Below are 19,750 nucleotides of genomic sequence, written 5' to 3' on the forward strand. Positions count from 1 at the left end.
AGGTCACCCAGCAGCTGCATGTGGAGGAGCGGAGACGCGAACCCGGTTCACCAGATTACGAATCTACTGCTCTTAACCACTATACCACACTCCCTGCCCATCTGGCTGGGCTTCCCCAGCCACTCTGGGTGGCTTCCAACAAAATATTAAAATACAGTAATCCATCAAACATTAAAAGCTTCCCTAAACAGGGCTGCCTTCAGATGTCTTCTAAAAGTCTGGTAGTTGTTGTTCTCTTTGACATCTGGTGAAAGAAGGGGCTGAGACTCCAAACACGCCACCACCATCTCCTCACAAAGCCTGCCTCCCAATTGCATTCCAAGCTTGCGGTGTTCTGTGCCCCCCGCGCCCCCCCCCCCGCATCCTCTCCCTGAACAACAAATACCATTGAAAGCCCCGTCTGAACCGTCCCAGATTTTCAAGGGCAACTCTGAAGCAAGATGGGTTCTGCCTAAATGTGAGGGGAAGGATTCGTCCCCCTGGGGAAATCCCTTCTCATCGCTGCCCCTCCCTCCAAAAGCAAGGCTCTCAGGGTAACCTGCTCAATGGCTGCATGCAAAATAACAACATAAAATCTGCGCGGCAGCTGGATCAGTTCACTATTCGTCGCGAAGGGGGAGAGAGGCAAGACGGCGTCGCCTTCCAGCCTGTTCCCACTTGGGACTGGCCACCTGCGTATATATTGTGCAGAACTAGGAATTAGGAATTAACTCAAACAAAGCAGAGGCCAGGAGCCTCCCAGATCATCTGCCAAGGCTTTCCACTCATCACACGGCATGTTTAGACTATGACAGGTGGGAATAATCTGAATCCAGAATTATAAGGCTGACTACAGAAGAAAGAAAAGAGTGGCAGAAAAGAATGAAGGCTTTTATTTTATTCCTAGCAAAATGGTTTCTTATGCTACTTAAAAGGTAAAGGGACCCCTGACCATTAGGTCCACTCATGGCCGACTCTGGGGTTGTGGTGCTCATCTCGCTTTATTGGCCGAGGGAGCCGGTGTACAGCTTCCGGGTCATGTGGCCAGCATGACTAAGCCACTTCTGGCGAACCAGAGCAGCGCACGGAAACGCCGTTTACCTTCCCGCCGAAGTGGTACCTATTTATCTACTTGCACTTTGACATGCTTTCAAACTGCTAGGTTGGCAGGAGCAGGGACTGAGCAACGGGAGCTCACCCCGTCGCGGGGATTCAAACCGCCGACCTTCCGATCGGCAAGCCCTAGGCTCAGTGGTTTAACCCACAGCGCCACCCGCGTCCCTTATGCTACTTAAGATCATCTAAATTTGCACCCTCTGTTGTTGTTTTTCCCTCTGGCAGGCCTCCTGTGGCTTTAGGGATGACCCAAGAGGCAGAAATCCAACAATTGCCTTCTCTGGCGCATTTACCCGATGAATCGCTGCCAGTGAAGTGGTAGAATAAGGCGCACACAGAAGCCTCACCGGCAAAAACAGGGAAATCCTGAGTGAGACCAAACTGGTCTCCCCCCTTCCCACTCCTCCCCTAAGCTGCTGCCTCAGATCACGGATCCATCTAGCGCAGTGCTACCTACACTGACAGGCAGCCACTCTCCAAGGTTGGAGGTAGGGGACATTCTCAACCCAACCTAGAAAGGAATGTAAGAAGTGCCTGTCTGCTGAATCAGGCTAATGGCCCACGCAGTCCACCATCCTGTTCTCACCGTGGCCAAGCCAGATGATTGTGGGATAAGCCACCAGGACTGAATCACGGCTGGCTAGCTATTTATCTACCCAATTTGTATACAGTGGTACCTCGGGTTAAGTACTTAATTCGTTCCAGAGGTTCGTTCTTAACCTGAAACTGTTCTTAACCTGAAGCACCACTTTAGCTCATGGGGCCTCCCGCTGCTGCCGTGCCACCGGAGCACGATTTCTGTTCTTATGGAACAATCAAAGTTGGAAACAGAACTGTTAGATCCCAAAACTAAGACTTTGTCAAGAATGTATAACTTGCTGTTGAAATGGAATACTCAGGATGAAACGGTGAAATCTGCTATGATTAAATGGGCACAAGATGTTGGACATAATATTATGATGGCTGACTGGGAACAGTTATGGACCACAGGTATGAAGTTTACGGCATGTAATGCCTTAAGAGAGAATATTATGAAAATGATATACAGGTGGTACATGACACCAGTCAAGCTTGCAAAAATCTATCATTTGCCCGATAATAAGTGTTGGAAATGTAAAGAAACTGAAGGTACATTCTTTCACCTTTGGTGGACGTGCCCAAGGATTAAGGCTTTCTGGGAGATGATATATAATGAAATGAAAAAGGTATTTAAATATACCTTCCTGAAGAAACCAGAGGCCTTTCTCCTGGGCATGGTCGGCCAATTGGTGCCAAGGAAGGATAGAACTTTCTTTATGTATGCTACAACAGCAGCGAGAATACTTATTGCAAAGTATTGGAAGACACAAGATTTACCCACCCTGGAAGAGTGGCAGATGAAGGTGATTGACTATATGGAACTGGCGGAGATGACTGGCAGAATCCGAGACCAGGGAGAAGAGTTAGTGGAAGAAGATTGGAAGAAATTTAAAGACTATTTACAGAAATATTGCAAAATTAATGAATGTTAGAATGATGTTGGAATGAAGTGGTTTTAGCAGTAATGTTATTAAGGTTTATGTAAAAATGGATGGTTAATAGATGGGAATTTGAAGTAAAAATATACTAAGAAAAAGGATTAGGATAAGAACAAAGAGGGAAAGGATTTGCTGAATTAATTAATTGATTTGGGATGCAAAAAAAGGAGGTGTGAGGAGGTCCGGGAAACAAGTGAACGAAAGTTAAGATATGGAAATACTGATTTGTTTTTAATTGTTATTCTATTTTTTCCTGTTTTTTGTATCTTATTTTTTTTTGTTTCTTTTGTATTACTGTAAAACTTTAATAAATATTATTATTAAAAAAAAAAAGATTTCTGTTCTTATCCTGAAGCAAAGTTCTTAACCTGAAGCACTATTTCTGGGTTAGTGGAGTCTGTAACCTGAAGCGTATGTAACCTGAAGCGTATGTAACCCGAGGTACCACTGTACTGCCATTCATCTGAACATCACAGGGTGGTTCATGGCAACAAACCCCTCCAGGTTAAGAGACAGCACGCTGCCTCCGAAGACTAGTTGCAAGAGAACACAAGGGGGAGCAGGCTAGTATAACGACACCCTGCTTGTGGCATCTGATAGGCCACCAAGAGAAACGCAACGCAGGGTTAGAGAAGACCATTGGCCTAGTCTATCAGGTGCTGTTCACCTGACGCTCTGCGGTGGCAAAACAATCATTTGGGGAGTAAACGCATTGCAAGGCCTGCCTTAGCTATTAAAGGGCACAACACAGGAGCGGCAAGTCACAGGAGTCAGATGAGGGACGTTTGCTGGAATCCTGCTTCTGAGCAGCAGAATATTTTTAAAGCTTTTCTCTGAATCACTCAGGACTAGAAACCTTAAAAATTAAAGATCACAGACAAGAGGAAGGAAATAAGAGCAGCATTTGTAAAATACTTTTCAGAATTGTATAAGAAAGGGAAGGGGAAAAATTTGTAAAATAGAGGAATATATCTTTGACTTACAAATTGCAAGACAAGGAAAACTGTGACTTTAAGGAGGAATAGGAACTTTTTACAAATTATTTAAAAAGACAACAAAATGAATTGGACCCCTTGGCAGGTTTTGAATAAACATACACAAATTTGTTGGTTGACAACATGATGGATAGATATGCAAGGATATGTACAATTTTATAATATGCAGAGGAAATGTGTGAAGAGAAATCTGGGAGAGGCGCTGAGGGAACTCCTTGGTGGGGGAGGAAGGGAGGGGGGAATAATGTATGTGACTATATGGTTTGATAATTTGTTATGTGGAAATTGATCAATAAATTTATTTATTTATTTAAAAAAAAATTAAAAATTAAAGGGCTCCTTGAAAGAGAAAAGTGAGCAAAAGCAGCGGGAGCTTTTGTGTGTGTGATTAAACCAGATCTGGAGCCATGAATATTGTTTCCTGGAGTTCTTTCCTAGTCCTGTTAACCAAGATTAGACGTGGACCTGCAGGTAACAGCTGGCCCACGTACGCACACAGCCAAATCAGAACGAGACATCTCTACCCCACAACTCACAGACTGGGAAGGCTGCCGCCGCCGCGGCCTACGCTTTTCCTCCATTGGGTGGGGATTTCTTCCATAGGGCGGTAGTTCTTCCCAGCCTTGGGATTCCATAGCAAGCAAGGCCTCCCCTGCCTCTGTGCTCCGGGTAAGAGGCTATGGCTCGAAGGTGGAGCCAGAGTCAGCCCTGCCCACTAGGCAGAAAAGGCCACGCCTCTCCTGAAGGGGTTTCCTTACAGAAGGACTGTGGCCCTTCCTTGTGCTGGAATACTGCAGCCGAGCGGCCAGGTAAGAAACCCTACTAAGAAAGAACTCAAAGCCCTACTTATTTTTCTACAGCAGTCCCAGAAATTTAGCTGCTCTTCTCCATATTGAGCCTGCCTGCTACGGCCTCAGTAAAAAAATGAAGGCAGGAGTCTGGAGTAGGACAGCCGGGTGGGGCTGAGTCCTTCTGAAAGAGGGCCAATAGAGGGTAGGAGAGATTTAAAAGGGGATAGGAATATAGGAAACTGCCTTGTCTGAGCTTATATCGTAAGCTCAGGAGGGGAGAAGCCATCCTATGCACACTGCTGAGCATTGTTTAAATGATAAAAAATAGTATTACCCGTGGAATTTGGTGAGAATCGCTTGCTAGCAAGTAAGCTCAGGATTGCAACCAGCTCTCTTTTAAAAAATTAAATTGTCCAAAGTCGAACTACAGTGGTACCTTGGTTTACAAACTTAATCCATTCCGGAAATCTGTTCTTAAACCAAAGCGTTCTTAAACCAAGGTGTGCTTTCCCGTACCAGCAGGGGGCTCAATTTACAAACGGAACACCCTCAACAGGAAGCGGAACATGTTCTGCTTCCAAGGCAACATTCACAAACCAAAACACCTACTTCCAGGTTTGCAGCGTTCTTAATCCAAGTTTAGGCTTATTCTCAAATTTAGGCTTAATCTCAAGTGTAGGCTTATTCTCAAGTTAACCTACTAAGTTTCCAACTCCACTCACAGTTAATAGAACGGGCACAGTGCTTTTACTTTAACATTTGCTAATGCTAACGCCGATGCCAGAATGTCTGTGTTATCAATTACTGTTTCCTGTGAACGGTCGCCGGCTGACCTCTCTACATCCCATTTCCTTCAGCCATGCTATTTACAATGACTGACGACAAGAACTGTGTATATTTTTAAGTGAAGCTATGGGCAATAACTTCAGAGGGTGTCCATGGGTTCAAGTGTAAGAAACTGCCTGCGAGGCAAAGCTTTTGATCAGGGGTCAGCAAACTTTTTCAGCAGGGGGCCGGTCCACTGCCCTCAGTCATTGTGGTGGGCCAGACTATATTTTGGGGAAAAAATAATGAACAAATTCCTATGCCCCACAAATAACCCAGAGATGCATTTTAAATAAAACCACACATTCTACTCATGTCAAAACACGCTGATTCCCAGACCATCTGTGGACTGGATTTAGAAGGTGATTGGGCCAGATCCGGCCCCCGGGCCTTAGTTTGCCTACCCGTGCTTTTGATTGTGCTCTTAAATGGGGGGAGAAACCGCCCCTGCAAGGGATTTGGAAGGCCTGGGAGGAGCCCCTCACTCTCTCACCTTCTCCTTGTCCATCTGGGAGCGGCTCTCCTCCTGCAGGACCTGCTGCTGTTGCTCCAGCTGCCTCTCGCGCTGGGCCCAAGCCTTCTGCTGCTCCTCCAGCGTGGCCCGCAGGGTCTCCTGCTGCCGGCGCTCCAGGTTCCACTCCGCCTCCAGGCTGCGCACCTGCCGACGCTCCTCCTCCAAGTCGCAAGAGAGCCTGGCCCTCTCCTCCTCCTGAGCGGGCGGAAGGGGCGCACTTGTCAGCTCTGATGCGAGAAAGGTCTCGGTGGGGTCCAATTCCTGAGCCCAGAACGATGCCCCGAGAAGGGCATTAATGGGAGGCGCCAGGCAACTCCCTGTGGACGGCGCTTGGCGTTTGAGAGTCAGCAGCCTCTTGCCCCCCCCCAAAAGTGGGGCTCTTTTCAGCTCTCATGGTGATAGGGCCAGATGATGGGGGGCAGAAAGAAGACAGGGCTCCTGTACCTTTAATAGCAGAGTGGCAGAAGAATTTCAGCAGGTGTGGGTTGTTTTCCTCTTCTGCGCTCCTATTAAAGGGGCAGGGGCCACTGGAAAGGTGAGGGGCCACTGGGAGGCCATTCTATGCTTACTCAAAAATAAGCTCCACTGAGCCCAATGGGGCTTACTCCCTGGATTAGAGGACTGCACCCCACAGGAGCAGGGGCTTGGGAAGGTTCAGGGAAGGTGCTTCTTACCAGAGCCTCCTTCTCCTTGCAGAACTGATTGGCCGCTTGCTGCTCCTGGCTGAGGGCAGACAAGGCTTGTGTGAGGCGCTCTTCCACCTCCGAGATTTTCTACAGGAAAGAAGAGTTAGCCATTTCCCGAAGACAGAGAGGGCCCCCAGCTGCGTCCTTCCTAGACCCGGGGTGATGGGTTGCTGGTTCCGTCCAGGCCTGCCTGGGACATTTTGCTGCCTGAAGCAAAAGGCAAGTTGGTGCCCCCCCCCAGCCCATCCCAGAGACAGACGTCAACCTGACCGAGAGCGAATCTCAATGGGAGAGATTCAGCAGCCCCTGAGCCTATTATTATTATTATTATTATTATTATTATTACTACTAATATTTTGATTTCTAGACCTTTTCTCAAAAGACCCCAGGATGGTGTACAACATTAAGGACACATTTTATGGAGCACCATGATAAAGACATAATAAAAAGCACCATGATAAAGTACAGTAGTACCTCGGGTTACATACGCTTCAGGTTACAGACTCCGCTAACCCAGAAATATTACCTCGGGTTAAGAACTTTGCTTGAGGATGAGAACAGAAATTGTGCTGCTGCAGCAGCGGGAGGCCCCATTAGGTAAAGTGGTGCTTCAGGTTAAGAACAGTTTCAGGTTAAGAACGGACCTCCGGAACAAATTAAGTACGTAACCAGAGGTACCACTGTAATCATAATAACAGTCTCCCCCAATAGATTATTTAACGGCCAAAGGACTGAGTAAAAGAGGATGTTTTTGCCTGGTGCCTAAAGACATAATGATGTCGCCAGGTAAGCCTCTCAGGCAAGAGCATCCCACACATGGGGAGCCACCACCGAAAAGGCCTGTTCTCGTGTTGCCACCCATCAAACCTCTCAGGGAGGGGGACACAGAGAAGAGCCTTGGGCGACAAGCACAGGGTCCTGTGTGGCATATGTAGCTCTGACCACCAACACAGAAAAGAGGGGGGGTTGTGCACAAGAGCAACAGGGAGGGGGCTGCCCCATTCTGCCTCATAGTTGATCCAGCGCGGCTGCAAAATGCAGAGTGCCTCTCTCCAAATTTCCTGGTGGCCCCATGCGCCTGCCTGCCGATGGGCGAAGCTGGAACCCCACCCTCTTGCTTCCCTGCTGAGATCCGTGGCCCAAAACCCCACCTCCGTCTGCTTCCCCAGCGCCTGCTCAAGCCCTTCCTTCTCCGTCTGCAGCCTGCGTAGCGTCGCCGTTCGCTCAGCCTCGTGCCGGTTCCAGCCTTCCACCACTTTGGCCAGGGTCTGTGGAAAGGAGAATGAGAGGCTCAACTGGCTGTCTCCCCCCGCTCCCACCCCTGCAGGGATCCAGCTGTAAAGAGATCCCTCGCTCGCTGGGCAGTGAGAGAGAACTGGTGTATTGTCGAAACTGTAGTCAATTTTCCGCTCTGTTCCCTGGAAGGCCATCTTTCTGGCCTGGACTCAACCACTGCTTGCTTGCTTGCTTGCAAAGGGCTTGTTCTGAACTGACCAACAAGCAGCTGGGGGCTCGATTCCATTCCAGAGGTAAATACTCAATATGAGGGTTGTGCTTGATTCCTTTATATGCAGAGGTGACTAGAGCATTGAGACTCCAGCAAATGTACCTTTGGGACCCGTACAATGAACCTGAGAGCCCAAGCAAGGCAGGGGAGCTCTCTGGGAAACACCCGAGATCCTTGTTCAAGCCTTGGATGCAATTTGACAGTGCTTAGTTTGCTTTCGGTTGCGAGTTTGCTAATATTAATATTGTTTTGTGGATTATGAGAGCTGTAAGGCTTTGTGAATCCTATAATGTGACCTTCGTTGTGGCTCTGCCATTTTGCTTATTTTTTAGCTGTTTCATTAACAGCGTTTTATAGGAGGTCCTCATTTCGCTGGTGATTTGCAATTGCTTTACTGAGGATTTGTTCATTATTCTATAGGATCCATGTTGCAATTGTGATGCTACGTTATTGTTTGTAAGCTGCTTTGTGATACGTGTGCGAGTCGAAAGTGGCCTAGAAATAGAATGAAAGAATGAATGAATGGGTTATGTCGCTGCCCTGGGCGGGTGCTGCAAGTTCTGCCTTTGAAACAGCCCCAATCATCAGGCTTTACTGAAAAGAGCATTCAGGGGTGCAGTAGGGAGGTGCTACTGTCAGTGTGGGGAGCCTTTGGTCCTCCAGACGCTGCTGAACTACAGCTCCCATCATTCCCAACTATTGGGCCGTGCTTTGCTGGGACTGGTGGGCGTTGTAGTTCAGCTGGGAGGGCCAAAGGTTCCTGCACCCCAGGGGTCAGAAGATTGTAAAGAACTGCCCTCCCTGCAGTTGCTAAGACCAGCAGCTGCTACATTTAAAAATGTTGAAAGGAGCTCTGCCAGATGAGGCCCATCTAGTCCACCATCCTCTTCTCACTGTGGTCCACAAGCAGGACCTGAGCACAGCAGCAGCAGCAGCAGCAGCGCTCTCCTCACCTGCACTCCCCAGTCCCTTGTACAGTGGTGCCCCGCAAGACGAATGCCTCGCAAGACGGAAAACCCACTAGACGAAAGGGTTTTCCGTTTTGGAGGTGCTTCGCAAAACGAATTTCCTATGGGCTTGCTTCGCAAGACGAAAATGTCTTGCGAGTTCCTGCAGGGTTTTTTTCCTTTCCCCCCCCCTTTTTCCCAAGCCGCTAAGCCGCTTATCAGCTGATCCGCTAAGCCGCTTAACAGCTGATCCGCTAAGCCGCTAAACAGCTGATCGCTAAGCCGCTTATCAGCTGATCCGCTAAGCCGCTAAACAGCTGACCGCTAAGCCGCTTAACAGCTGATCCGCTAAGCCGCTTATCAGCTGATCCGCTAAGCCGCTTAACAGCTGATCCGCTAAGCCGCTTAACAGCTGATCCGCTAAGCCGCTTATCAGCTGATCCGCTAAGCCGCTTAACAGCTGATCCGCTAAGCCGCTAAACAGCTGATCGCTAAGCCGCTTAACAGCTGATCCGCTAAGCCGCTTAACAGCTGATCCGCTAAGCCGCTTATCAGCTGATCCGCTAAGCCGCTTATCAGCTGATCCGCTAAGCCGCTAATAGCGCTAATCCGCTAATGGGCTTGCTTCGCAAGACGAAAAAACCGCAAGACGAAGAGACTCGCGGAACGGATTCTTTTCGTCTTGCGAGGCACCACTGTATTCAGAGGCCTCCTGCCTCCATGCCCTGGGCTGCCCATGGCTCCAGCAATGAGGTTCCAATTCCAACCCACCTGCCGCTGCTGCTGCTCTCTGGGCATCTCGGCCACCCACCCACCTGTCGTGTCGAAGGCTCACCTTATCCAGCTGCTCTATCATGCTGTCTTTCTTCTTGTCCGCCGAGACGGCGACGGCCAGCTGCTGCTGCAGCTCCAGGATGCGATTCTGCAAGGCGTGGATGTGCCGCTCGCAGTGCTGGGTGGGAGGAAGCGGTCAAGAATTCAGTGGCTGTGGAAGGGAAGGGTGAAGTATTTGGGCTAGGGCAGGTAGGAAATGATTCTTGCGGAAGAGGGAACTCAAGTCCCGGCTCCTTTCCAAGATGGTGATGCACCATTCTTCCAAGTTCCCCCCACCCCCATCTCCACCCCACCACAGTCCTGAGCGATGGAAACTTTGATATCAGTCAAACCCTAACAGCTAAAAGATGAAGATTTCCGGGACGTGAGCCACGCTTGGGGATTATTCAGGAGGGCATGCCTTACTTCTGCCCTGTTTATATCCTCTTATAAATACAGGTGTTCAGTTGCTACTTCACTCCTGTCCTACACGGAGCACCCTGCTCAGGGGAAGTGGAGTTCTCCTCTGCCTCCAAGAGCAGAACATGTCCCCTCTGTGGCAGACAGAAGCAAGCCTTGCTCTGCCCGGTTTGCATGAGCAAACCGTTTGGAAGGAAACCGTCTCCCCCATCCCGCCCCAGACTTGGCTGTCTTGGGTTAGCCTAGGGCAGCAGGGAGGACTCTTTGGCCTGCGAATATGATGAGACCCACCAGGCCTCCCTATTGGGTCCAGCTGCTCCCACCTGATATCAGGTGCGGGGCAGGTGAAGACCTGGCTTGGCCATGGGGGCGTTTCCAGGCACCACTGATCGGCTGATCTGCGGCACAGGGCTTTGCAAGAGGTGACAGTCAGCTGATTGACCAGAGCTTTGTAGGCTGTACCTTTGCCCAGCATGCTGGGCCAAACGGGGGGGGGGGGGGAATAGTGATCTGGCCAGTGGCCAGACCTTGTTGCCCACATCTGGGTCCAGTGGCTGTTAGTGGGGATGAGCAACAGGGAACACTTCGTGCCAGTTCCCAGAAACTCCCCCCAATACAGATAAGCATAATTAGTATTTAAAGCAATCATAATAATTCAGCAAAGCAATAGACTTGCAGCTCAGCTACAAAACAAAACATTTTTTGTTTTTTTTTAGTGTTTATATTATTAACTTGTAAGATATGGATTTGTTTTGTGTTTTTTTAGTTGTTGCTTTTTTAGTTTTTCAAATGTTGGTTTTTGTGTGTTGTGTATTGTTATTTTTCCATATTTTTCGTGTTGTTGTTGTGTGGGAAATACTAATAAAATTTATTTGATTAAAAAAAAAAGATTTGCAGCTGAGCTATCTATGACTTGGCAGCAGATCCATTTTCAGCAGTACTACAGCTATAGTACTCGTAGCAGATCAATCCCCTGTAAAAAAAACACACACAAAAAACACAGGAGAATAAAAATGTGTTTAATTGGGCTTGGAAGAGAGCCAGCGATAGTATCACTTGCATCTCAGGGCGTACCTGCCCATCTGTTATGATATTAGTCAGTGGCCTTCAAGCCCCACTGAGGGGGCTTCTTGGGCTAGGGAGCCTTGAATCAGGAAGGCTTTCCCGAGGCAGACCTGTCTGGGCCCGATTCATATGACTTTTCAGTGTCACAATATACTCCCAGGCCTCGTTAAACTGGGACTGGAGTTGCTTTTAGCCAGCCGGACGTCCGTTGAGATGTCGCACCTGCTTCTACCACCTTCCTGCAGTACCACTGCAAGTTGCCACGTCCCAGCGAGTAATCCGCTCTCCTCCCACCCAGACACGTTCATCACAACGCTGTGTTACAGGCAGCGTTTGTAGCAGAGGGACTGGCATCCCTGCCTGTCGTGCTGCGGACCTGAGCCTGACTCCTAGGTTGGCCGCGCACCTTTGGGGGGGGGCATAGCTGAACGGTCGGGCACCTGGTTTGGCTACAGCGGGGACCACCCTGTGGCAAATGCGCCACCGAAATGTAGCCTGGCATAAATCAGCCCAGGGTGTCCAATGAATGAGAGTTCCAAGTATATTCAGTGGGGTGTGTGTGTGTGTGTTGGGGCTCAAGCATGGAGCAAAAAAGCCCTAATAGATGGGTGCCTCTCCTTGCTGCTCTGGGACCAAGAAGGAGGGAAAGCTCTCTTTTAAACTCTTTTTAAAAAGTAAGCCCTGGTGTTCAGGGGCTGCTTGAAAGGATATAACTCCTTTGCATGGGCAACGCTATGGGGAAGAATCCGCTTGACCCACACACTCCCAGAAAGGCCGAGATTTGAGTCCTCCAGAATATTTCTCCCAGGAAGTTCCAGGACTCAGAGCCCTGGAGCTTACTTTGGGTTCCCGGCAGCACCTGGGCCAGGCAGAGCAGGCTCCTGCGCTCTAATAGGCTTAGAGGGCTAAATTGAGCCTCGGGAGGGGGCCGCCTAGCCCTCCACCCTCCCCAGCAAGCGGCTTAAAGCCGGGCAAGGCGCTCGGCAGCAACATCACCAAGGTCAGGCTTGTTCCACCGGCACGTGGGCTGGGTCTGCGGCACGCCAGCGCCTCCTCCTGGTCAGGGCTGGCCTCCTCTGCCATCATCGCCACCACCCACTCCGCTCCCTTGTCTCCGGAAGATGGTTAGGACAAGAGAGGAGAACGAGATGGAGGCAGGATTCTGTCTGCAGGTTTGGAAGGAGGCTGGAGTTGAACACAAGCCGGAGGGCAGGGGGATAACAATGACAAAGTGGGTACTTGAGAGCACTCCTGTAAAATGCACCCGAGAGTGGATTAAAAGGAAGGGTTGGGCTCAAATGAGGTGCCTGCACCTTTTTTGCACAGCCTAAGAGCTGCCCCTTGAGCAGGTCTCTGAATGTTGAAAGTTTAGGATGGAGAAAAGGAGCACACAGTTAAACTACAGAACTCCCTCCCAGAGGAGACAGCGATGGCCAGCAACCTAGATGACTTTAAAAGAGGATTAGACAAATTCACTGCGGAGAGGGCTCGCAATGGCTGTGCTCTGCCTCCAGAATTTGAGGAAGCAAATACCAGTTGCTAGAAGTCACAGGAAGGGAGGGTGGCCGTGCTCCAATCCTGCTTGCAGGTTTCCCACAGGGATCTGGTTGGCCACTGTGAGAACAGGATGTTGAACTAGATGGGAGCTGGCCTGATCTAGCAGGTTTTTATTAGGTTATCTGCAAAGAATGCTGCACTATGTGGGCTTCGGCCCGATCCAACAAGGCACTTCATATATTCACGACCATGAGTGCCGACTCAAGAGCAACTGACACAAGTGAGGAATGATTTCACCTCTCACAATATTCTGTGTTAGGCACTCTTGTATTCTGAAAACTAATTGCTGGGCCATTGGAAACTAGTGAGACCAAAACCCAACAGGGAAAGTAGACCACACCCAAAAACTTTAGCCTGTCCACCCCAGCTTAAAGAGGGGGGAAGAGTGAATATTCCCCACCTGTTGTGAAAAGAGCAGGTGCCCATATCCACGCTAGTGAAGCTGAAGTTATTATTTTCTAGATGAGTTATTATGGTGTCGCAAGTATACAGCCATGTCTAGGGCTATACAGGCTGCATGAAGCTTAACAAATTCAAGTTCTGCCCCAGAACGGAGCCACATTCTGCATCCTAAATCATGGAAATCAAAGCAAAGTCTCATGGCCTCCTGCTGATTTTGCATAAAATTGTTTTTTTAAAAAAACCAACCACCACCAAATATATTTTCACTTGGCAAGCTTTTGGGAGGTGGGAGAAGAAAAGGGTGCCACAGAGAACTCTGAAGATCTCTGGAAGTTCAGCTCCACTTCCCTTTGGCTGAAGATCAGGGCTGACACGAACACACAAACTCAGGCGTCGCTTCCTTGCAAATCCAGGAAACGCAGCCTTGATTTGACGGTGAAACCGGCGGACCCCAAAGGTGGTGCGCTTTTAAAGCAGAGGCTTTTCTGCACTGTTTGGGCACATATCAGGGCTGTCGCCCCTTCCAGCATTGCAATCCACTGAGATGAAGGGGCTGCTGAAAAGCAGATCTACTGGATCCCTTTCCCCAGAGAAGTCAGGACTCCTGGTTTCTTTCGTGAAGAGGTTACAGTTCAGCAACAACTGCAGCTTGCAGCCCTGATCCCGTCTTCCTAACTGCCCATGGAACTCTGCCCATGTTGAAGGTGAATGTAGGGGGGCACGTGGCTGGAAGGTCAGAAAGCTCATTATGGGCCATGATACCGGCTAAGTCCGAGTAGCTTTACTTAAAGTCGCAGGTCACATGACACTTACTTCATACCCCCCTCTCCAGCCATACTGGTCCATCCTTCAAGCCTCTTTGGTTGCCTAATGCAAAGCAGTAATCCTGCCAATTAGGAAAGGCTCAGGTGAGAAGGGGGGGTGGGGTGCGAGGCCGCTGGGCCAATGGACTAGGCTGCGATTTTCACTAGACACCAGCCGGCGTGGAATATTTTCCCCGGCAAAGAAATCCTCAAGCAGTTGGATCTCTTTGTTTAGGGCAATGGTTCTCAGAGGGTGTGGCAGGAGAGGATGGCAGGTGTGGCAGGAAGATTCAAGGACAATCAAAGAGACATTTCAGTGTAGTATAGTATCAAAAAATTAATATTTTTTTTTGCAAATCTTTTCAAAATGAAAGCAAGAACATCCAGGTGATACTGAGGACATTCCTAATTGTGATCTGTTCATTTTCCAATGCATTTCTTATCAGTAAAAAATTCAGTGTGGCAAATTTTTATTTGTTCATCGCGTTTTTAATTTTATCGTGTTTTTAACATTCTGTTGGTGGCCGCCCAGAGTGGCTGGGGAAACCCAGACAGATGGGCAGGGTATAAATAATAACAATATTAAAGGTAAAGGTACCCCTGCCCGTACGGGCCAGTCGTGTCCTACTCTAGGGTTGTGCGCCCATCTCACTTAGGAGGCCAGGGGCCAGCGCTGTCCGGAGACACTTCCGGGTCACGTGGCCAGCGTGACGAAGCTGCTCTGGCGAGCCAGCACCAGTGCAGCACACGGAAACGCCGTTTACCTTCCCGCTATAAAGCGGCACCTATTTATCTACTTGCACTTAGGGGTGCTTTCGAACTGCTAGGTGGGCAGGAGCTGGGACCGAAAGACGGGAGCTCACCCCGCCGCGGGGATTCAAACCGCCGACCATACGATCGGCAAGTCCTAGGCACTGAGGTTTTACCCACAGCGCCACCCGCGTCCCTTAATAACAATATTAATAATTGTTTAATTATTTAATTATTTAATTAATTACTACTACTACTACTACTAATAAAATTTTATTTATATCCCGCTCTCCCCAGCCGAAGCCAGGCTCAGAGCGGCTAACAACAGTAAAAGTAACACACTTTACATAAAATCACAATCAATTAATTGAAATACATTCTAAAATCAATTCATTGCCTTGCTGCAATCTATCTTTGACCTTTGATAATGCCTGTGACTTTTAAAAGCAATTTGGGGGAAAAAGAGGACAGAGCAGACCCAGTCCTAGCAGCCACCCGTTCCCCCATTCTGCCACAATCCTTTGTGAATCCTTCAGGCAGGCTCCACAGCTGTCTGGTGCCACTCACCTTCCGCCGGGCCTGCTCCTTGTCCAAAGAGTCCTTCAGCAGGTGGGAGTCGGCATATGGCAGATGCTCACGGACTTGGCCCAAGCGCAGACTGGTGTAGCGGGGAAATAGCTGCTCAAAGCCGGCTAGGGAGCCAGGAGGAGAGACCTCCTGCAGGGGCCTGGCGCTAAGGGGACAAACGGAAAGGGGACATGAAGGCAACAGAGGCTCCTTCAAAACCAGCCACAATCGAGCCCTCCACCCTTCTGATACTCTTACTCTTTAGCTTCCAGCATCTTCTATCCCCAAGACGCAAGGACAAGGACCCAGGAGTTCTAGAGCCCGCTCTCTCTCTCTCAACGTTTCAGGGTTGGCTGAACCACTTCCTGGCCTTTCACTCCAAGGGCTGTCATATAATCCTCCTACACTGGGGTCTCTGCATTTCTCTATCGTGGGTGATTTCTGGCCCACAGGCCTCATTAGCTGGGCCTTAAGGACACGGGTGGCACTGTGGGTTAAACCACAGAGCCTAGGACTTGCCGATCAGAAGGTCAGCGGTTCGAATCCCCGCGACGGGGTGAGCTCCCGTTGCTCGGTCCCTGCTCCTGCCAACCTAGCAGTTTGAAAGCACGTCAAAGTGCAAGTAGATAAATAGGTACCGCGCCGACGGGAAGGTAAACGGCATTTCCGTGAGCTGCTCTGGTTCACCAGAAGCGGCTTAGTCATGCTGGCCACTTGATCCGGAAGCTGTACGCCGGCTCCCTCGGCCAATAAAGCGAGATGAGCGCCGCAACCCCAGAGTTGTCTGCGACTGGACCTAATGGTCAGGGGTCCCTTTACCTTTTAGGACTTTGTTTGGCCAAGCCTTGCCCACCTGTTCCACCCCACAATGTGAGGTGCAGGTACAGGCAGGACTCAGCCAAAAAAGGGGGGGTTGCAGGCGCTGCAAATCAGGCGCACCTGCAATGCCCTGCATGGCCGCGCTGTGAAGCCGTGACCACCAGCTGGTTGTTGGTGCTTAAGTGCCTGCGCTGCTCTATGCAAGAACAGCTGATATTCGGGACTGGCACAGAGCTGTGTGTGGTGCTTTAAAGCTGATCCACAGGGCTTCAAAGTGAGGTACAAGCTCTATGCTAGCCCGGGGGTTGGGGAATCACATCACTGTGATGTCATGTGATTGATAAGTTGGTGACCTGCAGAGGGTAGTGGAGTTAAGGGATCTGGCCCACCAGCCAGATCCAGTTCTCCACCTCTGCTCTCTAGAACCGTGGACTCCAAAGATAAGCTTTGTATGAGATCATCTACCCTAGCTTTGAATTCTGGTGCTGGAGGAGACTCTTGAGAGTCCCATGCACTGTAAGAAGATCAAACCTCTCCATTCTGAAGGAAATCAGCCCTGAGTGCTCACTCTAAGGACAGATCCTGAAGCTGAGGCTCCAAGACTTTGGCCACCTCATGAGAAAAGAAGACTCCCTGGAAAAGACCCTGATATTGGGAAAGATGGAGGGCACAAGGAGGAGGGGACGACGGAGGACGAGATGGTGGGACAGTGTTCTCGAAGCTACAAACATGAGTTTGACTAAACTGCGGGAGGCAGTGGAAGACAGGAGTGCCTGGCGTGCTCTGGTCCAGGGGGTCACGAAGAGTCGGACACGACTAAACAACAACACCCTAGCTAAAGGGAAGGCACCCCCATTCATCCTTCAAATGTGTGAGGAAGCAGAGAAGTAAATTCTGATCTGCACGCAACACTGAACCATGGTTTCTCATGACATGCATGAGCCTCTGAATGCACCAAGCAAAACCAATCAGAAACTCATGCACATTACCAAGGCTCAGGACTGAACCAAGGTTTGTGTTGCATGCAAACCAAGCCACGGTTGTCAAAGGCCCCCCAATGAGTTTTTAAAAAAAGCAGCATGTGGCGAAACATCAAGGCTCCTCAACAGAAACTGAAATTCACCCAAGAGCTTAAACGGGGTTCTTTATCTGTCTCCTGAGGTGCAGCTGCTTCTGGCTGGGAAGAGCTGTGTAGCAGGAACCCCTCAAGGCTACAATAGCAACTGACCCAGAGCAAATGCTCTTTTTTCGGTCGGTACGCATCAGTATAGCATACTGCTACCTCTTTTTCCCTGCCACCATCTCACTGCCGCCGCTTCTCCCAGAAGGTGCTTTGGCGATCATAAGGATCATGCCCAAATGCCTCTGCTCTGGCACGACTTTTATGATCCTCAGGCACCTTCCTGGAATGTGCTTTGGCGTTCAAAGGGTTGCGCTAAAGCACCTCCGGGAGGCTGTGCCTTCCGCAGCATAGCAGGACCTATTTTTCTTTTTAGAAAAACACACCAACCACTGCCCAGAGCCTAGGAAGTCTGTTCATGTCCTGAGATGAACTTACTTGAGCAAGGCTGTCGTGCTGTCACTCTCAAAGGAGTCATCGTCTTTCCGCTCAAAAGTTCGCAGTGCCACAGCATCCCCTGCAGGCAGAGAGGGGGAAATTGTTGTCTGCAGGTCGGAAGCAGCTTTGGGGGTGAAGGGAGAACCGGCTCCGATTTTGGTATAAGGCCACTTCCAGTGTTCCTGCTTGGGAGGCTGGCTAGAGAGAGAACCTGCTATAGATTCAGGGGTGAGATGAGAGATCAAGAGGTGGGTTGCAGTGGAAGTGTGCCATGCAGGAAAGTGAGTAAAAAGGACCAGGATTAGGGGAGCCTCTCCAAAAGGATGTCTGGTTGGACCATGTTCCCCCACAAAAAGCTTCTTTTTAATCCTATTTTTGGTACCCCCTTCATGGATCACTGCCTTGCCGTGGCGAAGGGGCTTGAACTATGGCAAGTTCTTAAAGAAATGGGAGTGCCTGATCACCTCATCTGTCTCCTGAGAAATCTCTATGTGGGACAAGAAGCTACAGTTAGAACTGGATATGGAACAACTGATTGGTTCAAAATTGGGAAAGGAGTACGGCAAGGCTGTATATTGTCTCCCTGCTTATTTAACTTATATGCAGAATTCATCATGCGAAAGGCTGGGCTAGATGAATCCCTAGCCGGAATTAAGATTGCCGGAAGAAATATCAACAACCTCAGATATGCAGATGACACAACATTGATGGCAGAAAGCGAGGAGGAATTAAACAACCTTTTATTGAGGGTGAAAGAGGAGAGCGCAAAATATGGTCTGAAGCTCAACATCAAAAAAACGAAGATCATGGCCACTGGTCCCATCACCTCCTGGCAAACAGAAGGGGAAGAAATGGAGGCAGTGTGAGATTTTACTTTCTTGGGCTCCATGATCACTGCAGATGGTGACAGCAGCCACGAAATTAAAAGACGCCTGCTTCTTGGGAGAAAAGCAATGACAAACCTAGACAGCATCTTAAAAAGCAGAGGCATCACCTTGCCAACAAAGATCCGTATAGTTAAAGCTGTGGTTTTCCCAGTAGTGATGTATGGAAGTGAGAGCTGGACCATGAAGAAGGCTGATTGCCGAAGAATGGATGCTTTTGAATTCTGGTGCTGGAGGAGACTCTTGAGAGTCCCATGGACTGCAAGAAGATCAAACCTCTCCATTCTGAAGGAAATCAGCCCTGAGTGCTCACTGGAAGGACAGATCCTGAAGCTGAGGCTCCAAGACTTTGGCCACCTCATGAGAAGAGAAGACTCCCTGGAAAAGACCCTGATGCTGGGAAAGATGGAGGGCACAAGGAGAAGGGGATGACAGAGGACGAGATGGTTGGACAGTGTTCTCAAAGCTACCAGCATGAGTTTGACCAAACTGCGGGAGGCAGTGGAAGAGAGGAGTGCCTGGCGTGCTCTGGTCCAGGGGTCACGAAGAGTCGGACATGACTAAATGACTAAATAAATTTTTGATACTCTCACCGTGAGCAGCATCCCTGTTCCCACGGAGCATGCCTTGCAGATGGCAGCGCACGTTCTCCATCTCAGAGATGTGGCGGGACTCGACGGCAGGTCCCTGCAGGAGAGAATGAAAGAGGCCTGGGTGTTTTATCCTGCGTCTCCAGCCTCTCCCCAGCCACATGACCTCTCCTCCTCACCTTCCTGTAGGTGCTGGCCTCCACGCTGGTCGAGAGCCGGTGGCTGAGCTCCTCCGCCAGAGTGTCCAGATCTACTTCGGGGGCCTCCGCTTCCCTGGAGAGGCCCAAGCTGTGCTGGTTCTCCAGGTGGGAGCGGGCCTGAGCCTCAGCCTGCCGGCTCTGGTGCAGCGAGGCATAGAGTTGCGCCGTCACCTGGGAGGTATAGGGGGTGCCCGCCTGAGAGGAAGGGACCTTTTGCCCTGGGCTGGCAGGAGCCGAGGGTGGCAGCAGCTCCATGTCGCTCAGAAGATCCTCACTGTGGATGGAGGAGCTCAAAGTCCTGCAGGCACTCTTGTCGGCCATCGGTACAGTTGGAGGTGGTGGTTCCAAAGCCTTTGCCCAGGCCGGCCAGGCTGCAGGAGTTCCGTGCTCAGAAGCCCAGAGTCCCTGTCATAATGTGGAGTGTCCCGTGACAACGGGACTCCGA

At 49.9% G+C, this 19,750-nt stretch overlaps 1 protein-coding gene across 4 annotated transcripts in view; it reads right to left on the reverse strand.

Moving 5' to 3' along the window:
• CNTROB (centrobin, centriole duplication and spindle assembly protein) overlaps positions 1-19,626 on the reverse strand; it is a 32,604-nt gene extending 12,978 nt beyond the window's left edge. For all 4 annotated transcript variants that reach the window (XM_053362164.1, XM_053362163.1, XM_053362165.1 and 1 more), the window contains exons 1-8: positions 19,285-19,626; positions 19,109-19,202; positions 17,632-17,710; positions 15,255-15,420; positions 9,713-9,829; positions 7,575-7,691; positions 6,412-6,510; positions 5,717-5,932 (exon numbers count right to left, since the gene is read on the reverse strand). In XM_053362164.1, coding sequence (XP_053218139.1) covers positions 5,717-5,932; positions 6,412-6,510; positions 7,575-7,691; positions 9,713-9,829; positions 15,255-15,420; positions 17,632-17,710; positions 19,109-19,202; positions 19,285-19,626 — 1,230 coding nt within the window. The remainder of the gene's footprint in view (positions 1-5,716; positions 5,933-6,411; positions 6,511-7,574; positions 7,692-9,712; positions 9,830-15,254; positions 15,421-17,631; positions 17,711-19,108; positions 19,203-19,284) is intronic.
• Between the last annotated feature and the right edge of the window lie 124 nt (positions 19,627-19,750).

This window comes from Podarcis raffonei, chromosome 13 (assembly GCF_027172205.1).
Source record: "Podarcis raffonei isolate rPodRaf1 chromosome 13, rPodRaf1.pri, whole genome shotgun sequence".
Classification (NCBI taxonomy): Eukaryota; Metazoa; Chordata; class Lepidosauria; order Squamata; family Lacertidae; genus Podarcis; species Podarcis raffonei.